The sequence below is a fragment of the Macaca mulatta genome, chromosome 7 (genome assembly GCF_049350105.2).
Source record: "Macaca mulatta isolate MMU2019108-1 chromosome 7, T2T-MMU8v2.0, whole genome shotgun sequence".
Lineage (NCBI taxonomy): Eukaryota > Metazoa > Chordata > Mammalia > Primates > Cercopithecidae > Macaca > Macaca mulatta.
This window is the reverse complement of record NC_133412.1, coordinates 125,996,643-126,018,975: the sequence shown is the minus strand read 5'-3', so window position 1 is coordinate 126,018,975 and position 22,333 is coordinate 125,996,643. Positions and strand designations below refer to the sequence as shown.

At 39.5% G+C, this 22,333-nt stretch overlaps 1 protein-coding gene across 6 annotated transcripts in view; it reads left to right on the top strand.

The window, feature by feature from the left end:
• Positions 1-22,333, top strand: part of FERMT2 (FERM domain containing kindlin 2) — a 96,068-nt gene that overhangs the window by 72,418 nt on the left and 1,317 nt on the right. For 2 of the 6 annotated variants that reach the window (XM_028850160.2, XM_028850157.2), the window contains 10 exons: positions 1,345-1,452; positions 5,280-5,414; positions 6,394-6,443; positions 7,664-7,788; positions 16,035-16,141; positions 16,274-16,495; positions 19,642-19,665; positions 20,202-20,222; positions 20,766-20,890; positions 21,205-21,346. In XM_028850160.2, coding sequence (XP_028705993.1) covers positions 1,345-1,452; positions 5,280-5,414; positions 6,394-6,443; positions 7,664-7,788; positions 16,035-16,141; positions 16,274-16,495; positions 19,642-19,665; positions 20,202-20,222; positions 20,766-20,890; positions 21,205-21,346 — 1,059 coding nt within the window. The remainder of the gene's footprint in view (positions 1-1,344; positions 1,453-5,279; positions 5,415-6,393; positions 6,444-7,663; positions 7,789-16,034; positions 16,142-16,273; positions 16,496-19,641; positions 19,666-20,201; positions 20,223-20,765; positions 20,891-21,204; positions 21,347-22,333) is intronic. The other 4 variants (XM_028850162.2, XM_028850159.2, XM_028850161.2 and 1 more) reach the window with 2 other exon arrangements.

The window sequence follows — 22,333 nt, the reverse complement described above, 5'->3', positions numbered from 1 at the left end:
GATTTTAATGTTATGTTTATCATCTTTTATTATATGCTTAAGTAATTCTTTATACAACAGTAAAATCTCTATAATAAAATTATAGAAAATAATTTTAATTCATTTTCAGGCCACATCTTATCTACTTTTAGTAAAGCCAAAGCTACTTTGGGAATAGTTAACATTTGTGAGGGGAGTGGAGATGTATTTTGTCAACATTCTAAAACACATGTTGAGCATTCCTAATTTGAAAATGTAGAGTGCTCCACAAGCTAAAACTTGTGAGGACTGACATGATGCTGAAAGGATATGCTCATTTTGGATTTCTATGTTAGGCACACTCAACTGGTATAATGGAATATTCCAACATCTATACAAATTCTAAATTCAAAACAGAAGGTCTCAAGCATTCTGGATAAGGAATACTCAAATCTATAGTATTCTTAAGGCATTACTGTTGACTTTTATTTATATAATTAAATGGATAATTGAATAACATATAAGTAAACATTTTCCACAAGTATATTTGCCCTGTATTTTGCATACTTAAAATAACTGCTGTTTCCACGGACTTGCCACTTTATCTGGGTATGCTTCTCCACAGTGAACAAAATGTTCCCCAAAATAATTTGCTTTCTGATTACATTTTAGTATGGCAAGTTGTAGTAACGACCCTGAAAAATATTTGGTAGTTCTGCCTTACTTTAATGTCATCAAATTAGATTTCTTATGTTAAAGGCTATAATGTCTAGTGGTTATTTCCCTGAAAAATAACATACAGGATCTACTTTCAGTACAGGAAAATCAATTATTCTCTGTCATATTTTAATGTCTTTTTTTTTTTTTTTTTTTGAGACGGAGTCTTGCTCTGTCACCCAGGCTGGAGTGCAGTGGTGCGATCTCGGCTCACTGCCACCTCCCCCTCCCAGGTTCACGCCATTCTCCTGCCTCAGTCTCCCAAGTAGCTGGGACTATAGGCACCCGCCACCACACCCAGCTAATTTTTTTTTTGTAGTTTTAGTAGAGACAGGGTTTCACCGTGTTAGCCAGGATGGTCTTGATCTCCTGATCTCGTGATCCCCCTGCCTCGGCCTCCCAAAGTGCTGGGATTACAGGCGTGAGCCACTGTGCCTGGCCTTTAATGTCATTTTTAACAGAAAATTAGATGTGGGCATATATATGCATGACTGACCCTATAGGTATCCTTCTAATAATACTTGATTGTAAATAAAAATTCTTGGTTGTAAATTAAAATCCCAGGAAAAAAAAAGTATTAAATTTTTCTTATCAATTGAATATTCAGAGTTTGAAATTTTTCCATGGTAAAGGTTATATATTACAAAATAACTGTTTCTCTTGCTGCAGTATGATGCAATCAGAATCAATCAGCTTTACGAGCAGGCCAAATGGGCCATTCTCCTGGAAGAAATTGAATGCACAGAAGAAGAAATGATGATGTTTGCAGCCCTGCAGGTAGTTGAAAGGTCTAGGAAATGGGACCTATTCGGGTAAAGGGTAGGGAGGTATTTTTAAACAGTAAAGTGGAATAGTAATTCCAGTAACATTTCACAAGACAGAATTTTTGCCATTAAGAAAGTGAGCAGACACTTAGGAAAGCAAAACAAATACATTTTAGTTTGATTTTTTTATCTTTTCCAAGAGTTTAGTGGTATACTTAAGTACTTTTCTCTATTTTGTAGGAAAAAAATTATCCTCTCACCCCCAAATATATATCTGCTCAAAGCTCCTCAGTTTTTCCTTGGAAAGAAAATATTTATTAAAAATCAGATTTCTGAAATCTAATCTGAAGCTTACCTACATAATTTCATAAATAGCTGGGGATGATACAACACATGATAAAATGGGCTGTAGCACAGCAATACTTTTAGGTGATAAGATTTAGAGAGACTAGTGGAACCAAACCTTTTTCTACAGTGATAATTCTTTTTTTTTTTTTTTTTTTTTTTTTTGAGGCGGAGTCTCGCTCTGTCGCCCAGGCTGGAGTGCAGTGGCGCGATCTCGGCTCACTGCAAGCTCCGCCTCCCGGGTTCCCGCCATTCTCCTGCCTCAGCCTCCCGAGTAGCTGGGACTACAGGCGCCGCCACCACGCCCGGCTAATTTTTTTGTATTTTTAGTGGAGACGGGGTTTCATTGTGTTAGCCAGGATGGTCTCGATCTCCTGACCTCGTGATCCGCCCATCTCGGCCTCCCAAAGTGCTGGGATTACAGGCTTGAGCCACCGCGCCCGGCCATTCTTAAGTAGATAACTGACAAGCCTCCTTAGATTAAACCAGTTTTTTCATATGTGGTTCTTACATGCCACCTCCTTCAGAATTATAGGGGAGCTTATTTAAAAATTATCCACTTCATTAATAACTTTAAAGTGGCATCCACACGTCCACATTCTTACAGATACTGAGGTCTGGTGACCAAATTAATTCATCTTTCTTAAATTTCAGATACCCGAGTAATGCTTTGGCAAGTATTCCTGGTTATGACGGGATTCTAGGTTCAGCCTAAAGTCCTGATGAAGTTGGTGTTCTATAAATAACAGAAGTACAGGAAGCAGAGTTGACATTCAGCTGAAGAACTTTTCACTGTAGAAAGGATTTTGTTTTTCTTTAGAACACAAAAATGCTCTCAGTCTTCTGGATGCCTTCTTTTATGCATCCAGAAAAGTTTTCAGTTGTGACTCAAAAAGTTGCCATTAGAAAGCAAGAATGGGGAGTGAGATTAGCCAAAAAAAATAAATAAATAAAGCAAGAACAGCTAATTTTCACCTTAGTTTACGTAATGAAAAGAGTGGCAAAGAAGCGTAGACAAGGAAAATCCCAGGTGACAGATACTTTCAGTTATTTTCTAGGGACTTGCTTAATGAGCCAATTAGGATCCTGTATTGTTTCCAGATAATTCTGACTCTCTGGCGAATTTCTTGAATTAAATTCTGGAGCAGTTTGTTGGGAGTCCCCTTACCTGGTTATGGCTTTCTTCCTGCATCCTTCTCACTTTGATACAGGCTCATGATTTTCTAGTGGAGGTTTTGCCAATGATAGAATAATAATACCTGTAAAATATGTGTGAAAGACCACAGATTTTATACTGTTGCTTTATTTTTGTATTAAATAGTCATGTTTATGGTTGTTTTTAAAACCAACAGATGCCTGTTATATGCGTGGCACATAGTCGGTGCTCAAAACGTGTTTGTAAAATGAGAGTACACACAGTGGTGTTCTCACAAGAATGACATGATTCTGCAGCCCACCTCACCAAATGTATCGTGGACATTCTGTATCAGTACAGAAAGAACACCTCAGGAGAAGACCATAGGTTTCAGTTCATGGAAGTGGAATGGGCTCAAAACCATAGCCCTCCAAGACCATTTTAGAATCTAGATTTAATGAGAGTATTTTGGCATACAGATACCTTGAGTTGTTAGAGGCTTTCTCAGAGACTGACCCTAAGGTTGTATGAAACCATCTAGCATCAGAATAAGGAAACTGAAAGTATGGTGAGGAGGAGATGCGTAGTATTTTTTCTTTCAGACAGAGCCTGTACTCTGAAGTATGCTCTCCTTGGGACATCTGGATCATTGTGTAAAGTAAATTTACGATAGTAAAAAGAAGCAAAATAATAAAAACAAGAAGGTGGGGATAAAAAGTAAAATAGATGAATTAGTCACATTGTTTTTAAAGCATTTAGGTCAGAGTATGTATTAAGAAATTTAAGATATCCCGTGCACTTTTGAAAGCAAAGCTGGATTTTTTAAGTGCCATTCACAGCCAGGATTTCTCCAGTATGACTCATAAGGACATTTTGCATCAGAATTACCCAGAGCAGTGAGTAAAAATGCAGATTCCAGGCTGGACCCCAGACTTCCTGAATCAGGATCTCTGGAGTAAACCTAAGGATCTGTATTTTTGACCAGTTCTTCACCTGGTTCTTAATATACTCTGACATTTGGGACCTGAGGACCTCAACCTCTACCTCATTTTCCGTAATTTATGAACATGGACATTTCTACCATTGTAAGATCTCATTTCAGCACAATTGAAGTAGCCAGAGACTATTCATTACCAGTCACTAAACCTTAAAACACAGAAGAACATTGGTAAGTGGCCTCAGATTAGTTCACTAAATGCTCCCATGAAATGAATGTATTAAATGAATACTTCAGACATTTGGAGCACCATTTGTTGCTTTGAAAGGTAACTGATTAAGATTTAAAGGTTCTGCTGACCTTTGTAGAAGACTTAAGGTTTAACATAAAAATCTATTAGATTATAAATATTGGTTCTAAGTCACTTACTGAAGTATATTTAAAATCAATAACTATTCTGTATCCCAAAATTTTCCTGCCTACATATGAGTAGTCACCACTACTGACTGCTCTCTCTTCACCCCTCCCCACCCACGTATATGTGGGTATCCATGTGCGTACTCATGTACAAACATTCTTACATATGAGAATACAGAGCATTGAATCAAGGATGGGGAAAAGGTGGAGCTTTAGCTTTTGACATAGTAATGATGACTTTCTCCTGGGTAATAGGAGCAATGTACAGCATTCAGTGTTCATCCGTTTCTACAAAAGACCTTATGCATATTCTATATGTCTATTCAATATTTCTTGATAACAGGCCCTGTTATAGACACAGGGAAGATTACAATGAAAAAAAAAAAAAAGTCAAATCTCTGTTAATGTGAAATAGAGTTGAGGACAGTTAACTCTCTTAAGTCTAAGGGCCCCCAAACGATGAATTCATTGGTATGTGTCCAAAGACCCTACGTCTTTTGGATAAATATTTATTAGCAGGCCGGGCACGGTGGCTCAAGCCTGTAATCCCAGCACTTTGGGAGGCCGAGACGGGCGGATCACGAGGTCAGGAGATCGAGACCATCCTGGCGAACACCGTGAAACCCGGTCTCTACTAAAAAATACAAAAAACTAGCCGGGCGAGGTGGCGGGCGCCTGTAGTCCCAGCTACTCGGGAGGCTGAGGCAGGAGAATGGCGTAAACCTGGGAGGCGGAGCTTGCAGTGAGCTGAGATCCGGCCACTGCACTCCAGCCCGGGCTACAGAGCGAGACTCCGTCTGAAAAAAAAAAAATATATATATATATTAGCAGGTTTAGGATATTGATTTCAGGTGCCATGCCCTTTATTTCCTTTCATTCTATTCCCAGACGCTTCTGTCTTTTCCAATTAGGTACTGAAAAACATTAAATATAGATTCAGATAGTAATTTCATCTTAGAGTTTTACAGTTATAGCAATTATTTTAATAAAATAATTCTGGTTTCAGTATCATATCAATAAGCTGTCAATCATGACGTCAGAGAATCATTTGAACAACAGTGACAAAGAAGTTGATGAAGTTGATGCTGCCCTTTCAGACCTGGAGATTACTTTGGAAGGGGGTAAAACGTCAACAATTTTGGTAGGATGAATCTTTTTTTTACCTATTAATTTAGCTTGAATTGATGCATTCCATTTTGTGGATTTAGGTTCAAAGTATTTGGGGGGTGGTGGAGAGAAATATTTAATGCTTTAGAGAGAGAAATCAGATGTTAATTTTTCAGGAACTTTGAGGAAAGTGGTGGTTTTGTTTTGAGACAGGGTCTTGCTCTGTTGCTCAGGCTGGAGTGCAGTGGTCACTGCATCCTCAAACTCCAGGGCTCAAGCCATTTCCTGCCTCAGCCTCCTGAGTAGCTGAGACTACAAGCATGCACCACCACACCTGGCTAAATTTTTAATTTTTTTAGAGATGGGGTCTGACTGTGTTGTCTAGTCTGATCTCAAAGTCCTGGCCTTAAGCAGTGCTCCTGCCACCGCTGGGAAGTTTGTTTGTTTCTAAAGTAATAATGTATTCGTCTCTAGTGCATTCAACACAGTTAGAATATATCTAATACTCTAATACTCTGCAAATTCTTCTACAAGTGGTGAGAAGACATTTCTGCAGAGGAAAATAATCTCAAGTCATGGTAAAAATCCACTTAGTGATGTGCACATTTGAAATATTACAAAAAGAAAAAAATAGATCTCGGGAAAATTGTGAAATGCTGGGTTTGGTTTTTAAGTATGGGGATTAGTTACTGCTGAAGAAACACTTTGGGCCTTTTACAGTGTGCAGATTTAGATGCAGCTAGTTTCAGCGGTATTAAAGATAACATTCTTATGAGTTGTATCAATCGCCATTTTGATGAAAATTTTGTTAACCTTTTATGCTATTTGAAAATGCCTTTGTACCAAGAATATGGTCCATAAGACCATGTAATGTGATTGTGTTAAAATCTTTATCATCTGTATTTTATGTCATTCTGTTTATTAAGTAAGCTAGTTCTTGATATCAGATACCAAATGTTAGAAAGAATTTGAAATATTTAAAAAAAATAAAAAAGGATTTAACTCTCTCCTAGGGTGACATTACTTCCATTCCTGAACTTGCTGACTATATTAAAGTTTTCAAGTAAGTACAAAAAGAGGAGGGATTCCAAATATTAATGACTGTCAGTTTTATAGTCATGGTCACATTGAAACTAACTGTAAGTTTGACTAACACATCTACTGTAAACGGATTTACCAGTTAGGTGAACACCAAATTACCATGAGAGAAAATAACCACTTTTACGAAATTAAAATCACAATGCTCATTCTTTTATCAGATAAACATTTTTCTTTTAAAAAAAGATTGTGAAACCTAGATTGCATCATACAGATGCTGAAACAGTAATACAGTGGCACAGCCCCTCTGGGCCTCAGTTGGAAGCAGTACATAACGAACTGTGTTACTGCCAGCGATTATTTCCTCGTTCAGAGCGCAAGATTCTATTGAACTCTGTTCATTTGTTCATGGAACATTGTATATGAAGTTCTAGTATATCTGATCAAGATTTGTAAACACTCTATCCAGCTGCATTGCCCAGAATCAAGAGAGCTCGGCATTAAGGCAGAGAGGAAAAAAAGGAAAGGAGGTGACGTGGAAAATACTGTTTTCTACTATATAAGATAAAACTACTCTAGAATAAAACATTTACCGTAGCTGAACATAACAACAGTTCAAAATATGGAACATTTCTGAGATAAGGGCATGATTTCAGATGCCACTACCCTACCCTTTCTCCTTCCCCCTTGACACATTTCTCATCTACCTGCACCTTAAGGTCCTTACACACCCTCATGACTGCTCTGTCATCTTTCTTCTGTGTTTGACATTGGAGTGGCAAGTTAATGTCACCATTGGAATTTACCCTGGAGAAAGCAGCACTTCCCCCACTTTCAGTCCTGCCAGGTAAACTTGCATCTTTATAGCGGCCCCAAGGCAACTCTGCAGACACCCATAAACCTGCAGGTAATTACAGGATTTAGGAATCTTCCAATTACTGACATTTACTTCACCTTTCTTTTCCTGCCCTTCCCATGTGACCTCCTGGTCAGTGATAGATGTGATGACTACGGCTGCAGAATACTGGAACACAGGCACGCTGTTTGTGTGATCTTCTAGAGTAGATTGAGAAGGGAGGCTCACATCCAGTAACAGCAGCACTGACACTAAGACACTGACGAAGGGGGATCGATGTCAGCACGTGTAAAACTTGACCCCAGACTTAATATTGTGAAACTTTGCTAATATAGCGTCAATAAAGTTACTTCAAAGTGATTTTGTTGTTAATTCTGTTTGATACATAGGCCAAAAAAGCTGACTTTGAAAGGTTACAAGCAATATTGGTGCACCTTCAAAGACACATCCATTTCTTGTTATAAGAGCAAAGAAGAATCCAGTGGCACGCCAGCTCATCAGATGAACCTCAGGGGTAAGGAGAGCCTGTCACGGCTGTTGATGGTGGCATCCCCATTGGCCTCATAGTCAATGAGCCACTTGCTGGGATAAACAGGTTTTTTAAAAATCAATTTCTTTACTCCTTTGGGTACTTTAAAAATGTTTAGATATGTCTTTTTTACATAGTACTTTTCACAGTTTTGAAGTATTCAATTCCAATAAATATTTCGTTGTAATCTGTTTGTGCAGACCTGACCTGAAATGTATGACTCAACTTTTCTTTCTGTTTTTTGAGAGGGAGTCTTGCTCTGTTGCCCAGGCTGGAGTGCAGTGGCATGATCTTGGCTCACTGTTACTTCTGCCTCCTGGGTTCAAGCGATTTTCGTGCCTCAGCCTTCCCAGTAGCTGGGATTACAGGTGTACACCACCACACCCAGCTACAAGGTTTCATCATGTTGGCCAGACTGGTCTCGAACACCTGGCTTCAATTGATCTGCCCACCTTAGCCTCCCAGAGTGCTGCGATTACATGTGTGAGCCACCACACCCAGCTGATTCTGCATTTCTAGCTTGTCAAGTAAGCGTATGTTGTCTTTCCAGCTTCAGCATTAAGGACATTTAGAGTTTCCTTATTCTGCAGGGACTGCCTCCTTGTCTGTTTTGGATTCTGCCTTATTTTCAGCCACGTTGTAGTCATCCCTGGGCTTTCATCTTCAACATCCTGCTCTTCCTCACCCTCCCTGATGACAGGCTGGTCCCACTCAGGGTCCTCAGCCTCTGAATTTTCCTGGCTCGCCAGTAGGGTCGCTGACACTTTCAGGGTTTGGGCAAGTCCTTCCCTTCCTCTTCCCCTTCCCCAACACCTCTTCCTCACACAGTTTTTTCTTTGCTCTCAGCCTGGCTTCTGAGGCCACTCCAGGATATTCCTCGGAGGCTTCTAGCTGACACCTTGAGTCTCCTTGGTTTCCTCTTGTCCTGTCTTTTCAAATCCAAAGCTATCTCAGAACTAGGGGCTGGTATTTGGGTTGCTCATTTCCTTTCCCTCAGGGCATTTGTGGCAGGCCTGCTTCCTACAGCCTGGGCTAAGCCTGGATGAAGGCTAAGCTATTGGCTTTGTTTTGGATTTTGTTTTTCCTTTTCTTCAGTAAGGTCTATGAGCTACAGCTTAATTTCCTATTTCATTGATTTCTTCTGTTGGTTCTTTGTACTTCTCCTTCACTTTTTTCATCTGATGATGGCCTGGCTCAGATGGTAGGCGAATTTCCTCTCCAGATTAGTCTGGTTCTTCTGCAGATAGATGGCATTCTGCTGCTGTGATTTCTTTGCAGAGCGTTAATGAGCCTCTCACTTGGGGTAATACTTTTCAATAAAATCACCTGGTTCGCTTCAGTTTAGATACCACTTCCTCCAGAAAGCTGTATCCCCTGAGGACCACTCTCCCGTGAGCACACACCCTTGGCACCTGGCATGCCTTTTGGATGATGCAGTCAATCGGCTGGCTCCTCACTGTCTGTTCCATAGTCCTCTTACTGTATCTTCCCTTAGAGCAAAGACTAAAAAACTAAAATACACTTTCTAGACTCATTTCCAGTGAGACTTAGATCCTAGTCAGATGCATTCATGGGAGACTTGAATTCGGAATAGAGTTAAGACACAGAAAATGAAAGGAAGGAGGTATTTCTAGGCGCTGGAGCTAACACCTGCAGCCATAGCCTCCTGGTTTCTCACCAGCTTGATAATAGCAAAGGTTGCACCACCCTTGGCAAGCCAGTTCAGAGTTATTTCTAGTGGCCCAGCCCATCTCTTCTTTGGGTACATTGTACATACACATATTTTTGTAGGTAAGGCCGTATATGCCTAACTCGAAGTACTCAGATGTGGACAACAGCACCAAGGAAAAGGGCTTCAGACTGATTTCACAAAAATGACTCCCAAAACAATTTCATTTAACACTTAAAACACAAAGGTGCTTTTCCTGATTCATATTTCTAAATTGTACTTGGTACCGTCGTGTATCATTTAACAGTAGCGATACATTCTGAGAAATGTGTCACCAGGCAATCTTGTCATTGTGTGAGTATTATGGAGTATGTGTACTTACACAAACCAAGATGGTATAGCTGACTGCACACCTAGGCTGTAGGGTATAGCCGACTGCACCCTAGGCGTATGGTTTAGCTGATTGCTCCTAGGCTACAACCTGTATAGCATTTTACTGTACTGAATACTGTAGACAACTGTAACAGTAGTATTTGTTATCTAAACATATTTAAATCTAGAAAAGGTACAACTTGGATGAGCATGGTGGCTCATGCCTGTAATCCCAGCACTTTGGGAGGCCGAGGCTGGCGATCACCTGAGGTCGGAAGTTGGAGACCAACCTGACCAACCCGTCTCTACTAAAAATACAGAATTAGCCGGGCATGGTGGCACGTGCCAGTAATCCCAGCTACTTGGGAGGCTGAGGCAGGAGAATCGCTTGAACCTGGGAGGCAGAGGTTGCAGTGAGCCGAGATCACACCATTGCACTCCAGCCTAGGCAACAAGAGTGAAATTCTGTCTCAAAAAAAAAAAAAAAAAAGGTACACTTGTATAAAGCAGTTTCCATGAATGGAGCTTGCAGGACTAGAAGTTGCTCTGGGTGTGAGTGGGTGGTGAGTGAATGTGAAGGCCTAGGACATTACTATACACTACTGTAGACTTTTTAAATACTGTATACTTAGGCTGCATGAAATTTATTTTAAAACTTCAGTAATCTTCTTTCTTCAAACCTTTGCTTACTGTAACTTTAGAAACAACTTTTAACATCGTGACCCTTTTCTCATGACACTTAGCTTAAACATTGTACAGCTACACAAAAATATTTTCTTTATATTCTTATTCTATGTGCTTTTTTTATATTTAGATTTTTAATTTTTTTTAACCTTTTGTTAGCTTAAATCACAGGCACACACATTAGCCTAGACCTCCACGAGATCCGGTTCATCATTATCACTGTCTTTCACCTCTGCATCCTGTCTCACTGGAAGGTCTTCAGGGGGAGTAACAAGCATGGAGCTGTCATTTCCTCTGGTAACAATGCCTTCTTCTGGAATCCCCCTGAAGACCTGTCTGAGGCTGTTTTACAGTTAACTTTTTTATTTAAGTAGAAGTACATTGTAAAATAATGATAAAAAGAATAGCATAGTAAATACATAAACCAGTAACACAGTCATTTATCATTATCAGGTATTACGTACTATTTGTAATTGTACATGCTGCATTTTTCTGTGACTGGCAGCAGAATAGTTTTTACACAGATGTGAGCTATGATATTATGACAGCTACAGTGTCACTAGGCAGTAGGAATTTTTCAGTTCCATTATAGCCTTATGAAGGCACTGTCGCTGTCATATATGCAGTTTGTTGTTTACTGAAATGCTTTTATGCAGTGTATGACTGTATATCGTACATTAGGATAGATTTACTGTATTTCAACACAATGTTGAAATCTGTACCCTAGTACATGAGCTCTGCCTAGTAGTCACTTAAACTGTTGCTTTTAAAGTTACACAAATTAAAAAAAAAAAATAGAAAAACTCAGTCCTGGGTAGAGAATTGCTCTTCCCACATGTTGGAATTCTGTAATTTACCTGAAACTCTTAATTAGGCTCACTGCCTTCCTCCCTCAGTCACGGGCATTTCACTTTTGGGTGTCAGTCATTCTTTGCTGCCCTCAGGATCCACCGCAGCCTTCTCCTGCTTCCCTCTTCAGCGGCCCAGGACCAGCATAAATGATCACTGTTGACTTTGAGACTAGATCTGTCTTCTGGCCCCTGTTCTCACTGTCCCTGTTACATCTTAACCTTCTTTCTGTATAACTGAGAGGTCAAGTCCTGGCATGGAGATAATAAGTGTATAAGTCGTTCTCAGTTTTCATCCCGCTGTTCCCAAGTCCTCTGAAAGGACTCATCACACTGATCATCACACTCATCACGGGCACCATCACACTGATAACACCTTGACCAAGAATCAAATGGCCTAGATGCTGCTCTTCCACTAAACAAGCCCTGTGATTTTTGTTGTTTCATTTTTTGAAACTGTGTTGTACATGCTTATCTCCAACTCTTGGGCTCAAGTGATCCTTCCACCTCAGCCTCCCGAGTAGCTGACACTGGAGGTGTACACCACTACACCTGGTTTAGATCTGTGATTTTGGAAAGATAGCATATCTGGGCCTATAATATCTTCTTCTGAGAAATGAGAGTGTTAGACTGGATGCCAAGGCTTCATAGAGATCTAAAATGCAAAGTTCTAAAAATTCATTTCAGCTAATACTAAGTGAACTTCTGTGCCACAAACTACTGGGTACTAGAGATACAAGGGAGAACCACTTACAGTCCCAATCCTCAAGGTGGTTTAGAGCATGTTGGGGAGATAAAATTGCAATTGGCGTAATAAATAGTACTTTGGAAAGTAAGGAAAGGAGCAAGGGGTAAGGGTGCTCTATAACTTAACCTTCAGTGAAGATGGAGAGACTTCATTGGGGATAGAGAGCCAGGCACAGTGGCACATGCCTGTAATTCCAGCTACTCAGGAGGCTGAGGTGGGAGCATCACTTGAGCCCAAGAGTTAAAGACCAACCTGGGCAACATAGCCAGACCCCATCTCAAAAAAAAAAAAAGCCTAAAGAAAAGCACCAGCAACTGCAGAGAGTTTTGTGCTGCTGGAATATAGAATTTAAGGGAAAGGATGAATACTTCCTTAATAGCTATTGAATGTGATTCCTGCTAACATGAGAGATAGTCGCAGAAGAAACTGGCAGACATTAGATGATAAAAATGGTAAGGAGATTGTTTTTTGAACTGGCAGCAGTGACATGTCACTGAAAATATTAACACAAAAATGACAAGATCCATATTTATACCAGTTACAGTGCAGAGGAGTCATTTTAGAGAGATGATAGTAATCCAAATTAAGATAATCAACATGAGATGAGAAAAGGGGCAGACTGAATAGATACTGAGGAAGTTTGGTCAATAGTCTGGGTGATTTATTTGGGAGGAGGTCGAAGTGGGGTCATTTTTCTGACTTGTGCATTGAGTGGATAGTGTGATACTGAGATAAGAATGTAGAGGAGCGAGCTGGGTTTGGGGGAAAACATGAGTTTAATGTGGAGATATTTTGAATTTGAGGTGCCTATGGGATATCTGTTTGGAGCTAGCCTGTAGACATTGGGTTGGGGAAAGATGCACATGCTCCAGATGCTGATAGGATAGCAGTTAGCAGTAATGGTAAGTGCAGCCACTGGAATGGTGGTCTGTAAATGTGAGAAGACAAGATGAAGAACAGAACCCTGCAGATCACCCATGTTTAAGAGACAGGGCAGGTTAGAAGAACGGGACCTTGCAAAGGAAACAAAAAAAAAAACGCATAGGAAGACTGTGGCAATGAGGTATGATGAAAGCTAACATAAAAGTCATTTCAAAAGGACAGAGTAGTTAACAGTGTCCGATATTGTAGTAAAGTAAGGTAGTTAGGCCAGCATAGTATCTAGCCATGTGGTTCGTGACCTTGACAAGAACAAACTGAGTAGACTTCAGTGGTTTATTGAGTATAGAGCCAAAGTACAATCATTGAGAAGTAGATAAGAGATGGGCACGGTGGCTCATGCTAGTAATCTCAGCATTTTGGGAGGCCAAGGCCGGTGGTGGATTGCTTGAGACCAGGAGTTTGAGAACAGCCTGGGCAACATGGTGAAACCGCTGTCTCTATTAAAAAAAAAAAGAGGAGACAAAGCTTTTTAATGAACCTTATCTATGACAAGGAAGGGGGAAAGAGGTAACAGAAAAGGGAGGTATGTTGTGGTATAAGATGGGAGAGATTCGAGGAAATTAAATGCTGATGGAAATGTGGCAGTAGGAAGAAGGAAATCTGGTGTCTGAGAGAGAGGATCTCGGTGGTGGAGCAGGGTTCCTGGGATGGTAATGAACTCAGCCCACTTGGATAGGAAAGCTGGAGGAGGAGGGATGCCTCTCGCACTGTGTGGAAGCAAGGACAGCTCAGTTTATCTTCTAGGGTGGCAGGAAATGGATGGACTTAACTTCTGGTGGCTTTCATTTTCTTGGAGACATAAGAGGTGGAGTTGTCCCTTGAGACTAAGTGACATTGTAGGATGTCTGAGAAGATTTGAAGTAGGCATTGTTGAAAATGTCTGTATAAGTACAGAAGGATGCAAGCATAAAGGGCCCAGTTGAGGTTGGTATCCATGAATCTCTAGTGAAACCTTTTTTACTTGCTCCTTCCCGTCTTGCAGTGCTAAGCAGCCTGAGTATAGGCAAGGAAAAGATAGAGGGATTTATTTACCTAGGGGGCAGATTTTACTAGGAGAATGTATAATGTGAAGACAGTGAGTCTCGGCCGTTGGAGTTGATGTCCAGTGAATGTGGTCCAGGCTGGATTGGGAAGGAGGGAGCTGTTGCTTCCTTCTGTTGCTGTTGGGGAGAAAGTGGAGGGGTTTCAGGATAGGGTTCTTGAAAGAGTTTGATGAGAGTTAGGATTAGAGATTGTGATCAGAATCGGCTGTTTGCATTTCACCTTTCAGAAGTACACTAATTGGGTAACTGAGGAAGTCCAGTGGTTGCCGTGGAAGTAGGTAGCTGAGGTGGCATGGAATGGGTGTTTGAGATGTGGCCCAGTGTAGGCCTCTGAGCCTACACTAGTACCTGAGTTACCACCCACTTTGTCTCTCCCTGTTTAGTTTTGTTTTTTTAAAAGAGGCCTAATTATTATGGAATTGTATACGTAAATCCTCTTGAATTATTAATGATACTTGTGCAAAAGATTGTGTACTTTCAAACAACTGTTTCAACTTTGCACGTTTAACAGTTTGTCACACACGTTCTCATCATTCTAAAGCCTGTATAAAAGGAGATATAAAAGAAGACATTTGTGTGTAGAAATATTTTAAAAAGAAAACAAAGGGCAGGGGGGAATCTACCAAATTCATGGTACGAGTTGCTAGGGAGGAGAATAAAGAGGGCCTCTCCTTTATTTAAAGTGTTTTTATTTAATACTAAAATATTTATGTAGAGGGGGAAAATGACAATTTTAACATTTGTTCTTCTGGATATGGAGTGTGTATGATCTTCTTATGTTCTGTGCCAAGAGGAATTGAAAAGGCAAGCCCTACTAACAGTTTAAAATTTTCCTCATCGAGCCTATTGCATGATCGTATGACACTGTGCTTTGTTCATGTCATTCTCAGACAATTGGAATAAGCTTTAGGAAGCTTCGACATGTGTATTATCTTATTTATCCTTAAATCATCCCTGTGAGGTAGAGTTCAAGGTCAGGAAATGTAGACTTAGATAAGTTAAATGGCCCATAATTATTAATAAGTGACAAAGAAAAGTCTGGAACCCACGTCTCTCTGCAGAGCTCTACGTTGCTGTATTTATTATACTGTTACTACTTGTTTATGCCAGCTGTTATGCCATCATCTAACACCTAGTTCAGTAAATCTGCACTGCCTTCTGTAAAGCCTCCTACAAAGTGAAATTCTGAATAGAGTTTTTGTTTTTTTGTTTGTTTGTTTGTTTAAGAGACACAGTTTTGCTTTTGTTGCCCAGGCTGGAGTGCAACGGCACGATCTCAGCTCACTGCAACCTCCACCTGCCGGGTTCAAGCGATTCTCCTGCTTCAGCCTCCCAAGTAGCTGGGATTACAGGTGTCCACCGTCATGCCTGGCTAATTTTTTGTTTGTTTTTGTTTTGTTTTGTTTGAGACGGAGTCTCGCTCTGCCGCCCAGGCTGGAGTGCAGTGGCGCATCTCCGCTCACTGCAGGCTCCCCCTCCCAGGTTCACGCCATTCTGCCTCTGCCTCCCGAGTAGCTGGGACTACAGGTGCCCGCTAAGTTTTTTGTAGTTTTAGTAAAGATGGGGTTTCATCGTGTGTTAGCCAGGATGGTCTCCATCTCCTGACCTCAGTCATTTTTTGTACTCAGTGGAGACATGGTTTCACCATTTGGTCAGCTGGTCTCAAACTCCTGACCTCAGGTGATCCACCCACCTCAGCCTCCCAAAGGGCTGGGATTACAGGCATGAGCCACCATGCCCGGCTTATTTTCATTCCAGCTTCCCAAGCAAATGTGTATATTACCTTCTGCAGCAGATGCCTTCATAAAATACTATGGCAAAATCCAACATGTTAAGATGCCACAAAATGAGAGCTGCTTATATTGACTTGAGATTTCTTAAAAGTAAATTTAGCCATTTTGATAATTAAAAATTTTTTGTTACAGGATGTGAAGTTACCCCAGATGTAAACATTTCAGGCCAAAAATTTAACATTAAACTCCTGATTCCAGTTGCAGAGGGCATGAATGAAATCTGGCTTCGTTGTGACAATGTAAGTCTTTCAGTTAAAAATACACTTCAATTTTCTTGGATTTCTAAATGAGTTGACCAGTCATCCTTATATTTTATACTTGAAAGACCTGTCTCGTGATACACTGCACACATCAGTATTTCTTTTCTCCAGGAAAAACAGTATGCACATTGGATGGCAGCCTGCAGATTAGCCTCCAAAGGCAAGACCATGGCGGACAGTTCTTACAACTTAGAAGTTCAAAATATTCTTTCCTTTCTGAAGATGCAGCATTTAAACCCAGATCCTCAGTTAATACCAGAGCAGATCACGACTGATATAAATCCTGAATGTTTGGTGTCTCCCCGCTATCTAAAAAAGTATAAGAACAAGCAGGTACTTGCTTCATTTTACTTCATCTGTTTTCTGCTGGTTTGTTCTTATAATTTTATACATAACCTTGTTTTTCCCCTCTTAAACAAAACTTTTTAGTCTTAATATTATGTCAGGTGGTTAGAATATAAAATACAGATAAGAGTATCCCTAATTGGAACTTCTGAAATCCTACAAAATCTGAAACTTTTTGAGTGCCAACATGACTCTCAAATGCTCATTGGCACATTTTGGATTTCAGATTTGGGATCCTCAACCGGTAAGTGTAATACAAATATTCCAAAATCCAAAAATATCTGAAACCCAAAACACTTCTGGTCCCAAGAATTTTGGATAATGGATACTCAACCTGTAGGAAATAAAGTAACCTTTAGTCAAGTTTAAATTGGTCATTTAAAACAAATCTTTATCATTTTAATAAGGAGGCAGAATAGTTGAGAACTTACTCTAAACAACTTGCAGAAATCATTCTGTTAACATGATGATGTTCTTTCAGACATTTTAGGGAATTGAATATGGTCTCAATGCTTTGCATTCCTTAATTTATTTAATTTTATTCCTTATATAATTAAGTAAATGTGACGTAAAGTGCAGCCAGCATTTCCCAACAAAATTCATAATACCAACTATTGTTGAAATGGGCTTTTCCAACTTTAGAATGAAACTTTACAAGAGTATATTTTTAGCTGTGTCTTTTCTTAACATTATCAGTCAGAACCTAACCAAAATTTTATACATAGTTACACAGTTTGGTAAATTTTCATTGAAATTTGCTTTTGTCCACTCTGTTTAGAATTCTTTTCTTTGGAAATTAATACCATAAAAGGGTTGCTACTTAGGAAAATGGTTCTTTGGTACAACATAAAAGTCCTTTACAGGGGAATTTCACTTGGGATAGGCCCTGGTATTCCCTGCACCCAACATCATGCCATAAAAGGAAAAGGCTTCAATTTGGGGGTGGGGGGGATGAAGACCTTTAAAATAAATATTTTGTTTTTATCTAATTGTGCTTTAATCTTTGTTAAGGAGTAATTTTAAAACATACTGAAAAGGCTCAATGAAATGCCCAGAACACTTATTAATTCCTTAACTTTAAATATAATATTGATTATATGGGTCTGAAATTATTTCTACCTAAATGTTCAGAGGTTTTAATCACAGAGTATTTGTCTTTAAGTCTCAGAGGTTGTGTAAGCCTAGAAATTGTTTATCCCATGGTCATATGATGTGGGAGTAGTAAGGAATGGAGGAAATGCTGCCCTGGGGAACTGTGTGGAATGTAGATTGTAAGTTAAAAAGGGAAAGTAAAGCAAGTGCTAATTTCATTTTTCATATTCGTAGTTATTTCATTTTAAAATTATACAGAATCTTGTTTCTGAAAGTGAATATATTTGCCTTCAAAGGCAATAAGTAATTTCAAACCTGTTTTATGACCAGTTTTATCATTTCACAGTAAGGTATCAGGGAGATAGACGAGCTTAAACGAGAACTGCCACACATTATTTTCTTTTTTTTTTTTTTTTTTTTTTTTTTTTTTTTTTTTTTTTTTTTTGAGACAGAGTCTCGCTCTGTCACCCAGGCTGGAGTGCAGTGGCCGGATCTCAGCTCACTGCAAGCTCCGCCTCCCGGGTTCACGCCATTCTCCTGCCTCAGCCTCCCGAGTAGCTGGGACTACAGGCGCCTGCCACCTTGCCCGGCTAAGTTTTTGTATTTTTAGTAGAGACGGGGTTTCACTGTGTTACCCAGGATGGTCTTGATCTCCTGACCTCGTGATCCGCCCGTCTCGGCCTCCCAAAGTGCTGGGATTACAGGCTTGAGCCACCGTGCCCGGCCACACACATTATTTTCACTGTCAACTATTTGTTTTCTCAGAGGCCTTTTAAATGATAGTTCTTGACTAGAAACTATCAACTGAAAATTCTCCTGAGAACAAAGATGAGGATTCATCTTTAACTGACAGGAGGACAGTTTGTGTGTGGTCCATGGTTAAAGATCCTTCTGGCCTTGCCTTTCATGTTGCCATCTAATCAAATGCACATTTTTAACCCTACTTTCTCTCACCAGAGTGATAGGTTAGGTTTTTGGTGTGTATTTTGTTATTTTTGAGGCAGAGTCTTGCCCTGTCTCCCAGGCTGGAGTGCGGTGGCACCATCATAGCTCAAGCTCACTGCAGCCTCCATCTCCCAGGCTCAAGCAATCCTCCTACCTCAGCCTCCCTAGTAACTAGAACCACAGGCACACACTGCCACTCCAGGCTAATTTTTGTATTTTTTGTAGAGACGAGCTCTCGCTATGTTGCTTAGGCTGGTCTCAAACTCTTGAGCTCAAGTGATCCGCCTGCCTTGGCCTCCCAAAGCACTGGGATTACAGGCGTGAGCCACCACACTTTGCTGGAATAGACTTACAAATTGTTGGCCAGGCACAGTGGCTCACGCCTGTAATCCCAGCACTTTGAGAGGCCGAGGCAGGCGGATCACTTGAGGTCAAGAGTTTGAGACCAGCCTGGCCAACATGGTGAAACCCCATCTCTACTAAAAATACAAAAATTAGCCAGGCATGGTGGTGTGCATGCCTATAATGCCAGCTACTGGGGAGGCTGAGGCAGGAGAATCGCCTGTACCTGGGAGGCGGAGGTTGCAGTGAGCCATCACACTCCAGCCTGGGCAATAAGAGTGAAACTCTGTCTCAGGAAAAAAAGAAAATTGTTTCCAGATATTACTGCCCTGGCGCCTAGTAAGTAGTGATCCTCAGAAGCTTAGTTGCTACTGTGTGTCAGACACCACACTAGTCACACTGGACGTAGTGCTCAGTAATTATTAAGCTATATCCAGTTGCATTCTGGAGTCTGTAGGAAGATGTGCAGGCCACAAGGACATTCTTCCCTTCCAGGGCATATCGACTGGTAGTTTTCTTTTGGGTCTATCAAAATAACCTGTTGTATTTAACCTACTTTAATTCCCTTCAATTATACATATATTAACTAAATACTCTATGGGTATTTTTAAACAAATATGACTCTCAAACTGGCTTTTTAAATTTTGAAGAATTATTCTATATGTTGATTTATGTTAATCTAAATGGAAATGACTAATGCCATAAAGCCGAAATTCCTCATGTAGTATACGGCATCTCTTTATTTTCCCTTCCAGGAAAAAGGATGCAAAAAACACATGGTAACTGAGGGGTTTGCTTTTCTTGTGTAAAAAAAAAAACAGATGGGCACTGCACTTATTTTATGCCTTCAAATTCTTATTTCTGAAAAGCAGTGCATGGATCATATTATCTGACTAAATCTGAGAATACTTTAAAGGCTTTTGAATACTTTTATTTTGCTACTAAAATAATTGGCTTTATCCTAACCAGTGAGAACTGGGTACATGATGTAGGGGGAAAGAAATATTTGCTCTTTTTATTTTCTCCCTACAAATTTCTACCCTTAGGTTCTTTAGTAACATTTAACATTCTAAAAATAATGTGGAGTGTTTCTCAGTGTTCTAAAAGGAAAGTAATTGCTGCTTCCTCATTTTCATTTTTCATTCTTGCATTTACTTTGCTTGGTTTCTACCTAAAGTAGTTTTTTGCATGACTTTTGGCTGGAATTTTGGTTTGCAGGTGACCGCAACTTTTTCTTTGCTTCATTGCCATTTTTTCTGATTGCCTTTTTTTTTCTTTCTGCTTCCTTTTTCTTTCCTCGCATTGCCATCTACAGCCAGGCTATGTAAGAGATTTGGTAAGTTCTCCATATTTACCAAAAAAGAAAAAGAAGAATAAAAAAAAATTCATAGCCACAACCTTCCCTCATGGAATTTACTCCCGTAGTGAAATTTAAAATAAAAATGATTACGGTGATTTCAAGTACCTTAAAGCTGCTAACAGATAATCCTGCTAGAAACTTGTATTCCAGGTATTCATTCTGATTATAGACATAGTGCTAAATTTAATTAAAACTCATCTATATGTGGATTAGAATGTGCTGTTCTATAATAGTAGTACCGTTATCTGTATGCATTTGAAATGTCTCAAGTGTGGCAACTGTGTACTCCTAATAGTACTTTTTGTTGATATATGAAAACTGAAATTAAGACTTATTTTGAAAAATCATTATATAATACATTATTAAAATTTCCAAATGTAGCTTCAGATATTTTGATTTCAACTCTTACAATGTGATTTTGGGGTACGGGGTACGTAATTCAATCTTTTGATCTTTTGTCTCGATTGTCCCATGAGAGAATAATGTTCAATGGTAAAGGTGATGTTTAATCATGTTTAGATAACAGCGAGAATCTTGGAGGCCCATCAGAATGTAGCTCAGATGAGTCTAATTGAAGCCAAGATGAGATTTATTCAAGCTTGGCAGTCATTACCTGAATTTGGCATCACACACTTCATTGCAAGGTCAGTGGTTCTAAGCATCTATGTGTAAACCTTAATCTGCATTTTTGCTTCATCTATGTCATGTAATTAGATATTAAACATTTAAAGCATACCTATGTAGACCCATTAACTCATATTACAGTAGAATTCAAAGACTGTTAGAATGTATTTTGTAAGCTTTTAATTTCTACATTAAAAATTCAAGATAATTGTGTTTGTTTTACTACTAAGGGAATAGCACTCTTTTAGGGTTGGAGAACACTTACCTTGAAGAAAAGCAGTCCAACATGTTCCCCCACGACATGTTGTAACTGTTCTTTTCTTAAATATTATAGGTTCCAAGGGGGCAAAAAAGAAGAACTTATTGGAATTGCATACAACAGACTGATTCGGATGGATGCCAGCACCGGAGATGCAATTAAAACATGGCGTTTCAGCAACATGAAACAGTGGAATGTCAACTGGGAAATCAAAATGGTAAACTCGTCACAATGTTACTTGAATATAGTTCTTCTGATACAAATTAGCATATTAGGAATAAAAAGGCCTATAAATTCTGATGATTGTTTGTACCACCACCTCTTAAAGTACAGACAGACCATGGTTGACTATTCATTTCTCACTTAAATTTGCCTATTTCATAATTAGCCCAGTTACTAAAATTCTAAGCATATAATTTGCTTAGAATGTTGCCCTTTTTGTCTTTCTGTAATGGATAAAGCCCTTCTACTCCGAAATAGCAACTACTATTTGTTGAATGCCTACCCTGTGCCAGACATGATACTGGAGGCTTACATTAGTACCCCATCTCAAAACCTCATCACAGCCTTTTAAGGTAGTTGGATTACCGTACGTTACAAATGAAGACACTGCAATATAGAGGCTTGAGGGCCACCATTGTCTATGACCACGCACAAAGTAACTACAGAGTCATTTCAAACTCAGATGCTTTAGGCTTAAAAACCTGGCACATTTACCACTGTACATCATGTTGCCCCTGGTCTTGGAGTACACAAATATCATTTAAATTGAACAATCTTTTACTAATAAGTCATTTGGTTTAGGATCATATTGGATTTATTGTATCAATTCATGTTACTTCAAAGAATCTTATATTTCTGAAATACTCAAACGTGATACCTAAAGTTTAAATAGCTGAAGCAAATATTAAAACACAGGAAGGAGGCTTTCCTCCAGGACTTGAAGAGAGGCATTCTCGTTAATTGAATCGTCAGAGACCATTTGAGAACTGAATGACCTAAAACCCTTGCATTCCTAGTCTTCCTTTTCAGAACATGAAAACTTAAAAAAGGGTAGGGGAAGGGCAATAAACTTAACTTCTTCTTTGGGACTTAAAGGCATTACTAGTTTAGGTTTTAAACAGACTAATTATTTGAGGATCAACAAGTGTTTTCTGATGGGACCGGCTTTAAGTAGCGCAGTAGTTGTGTGAGTCGTTTTGTG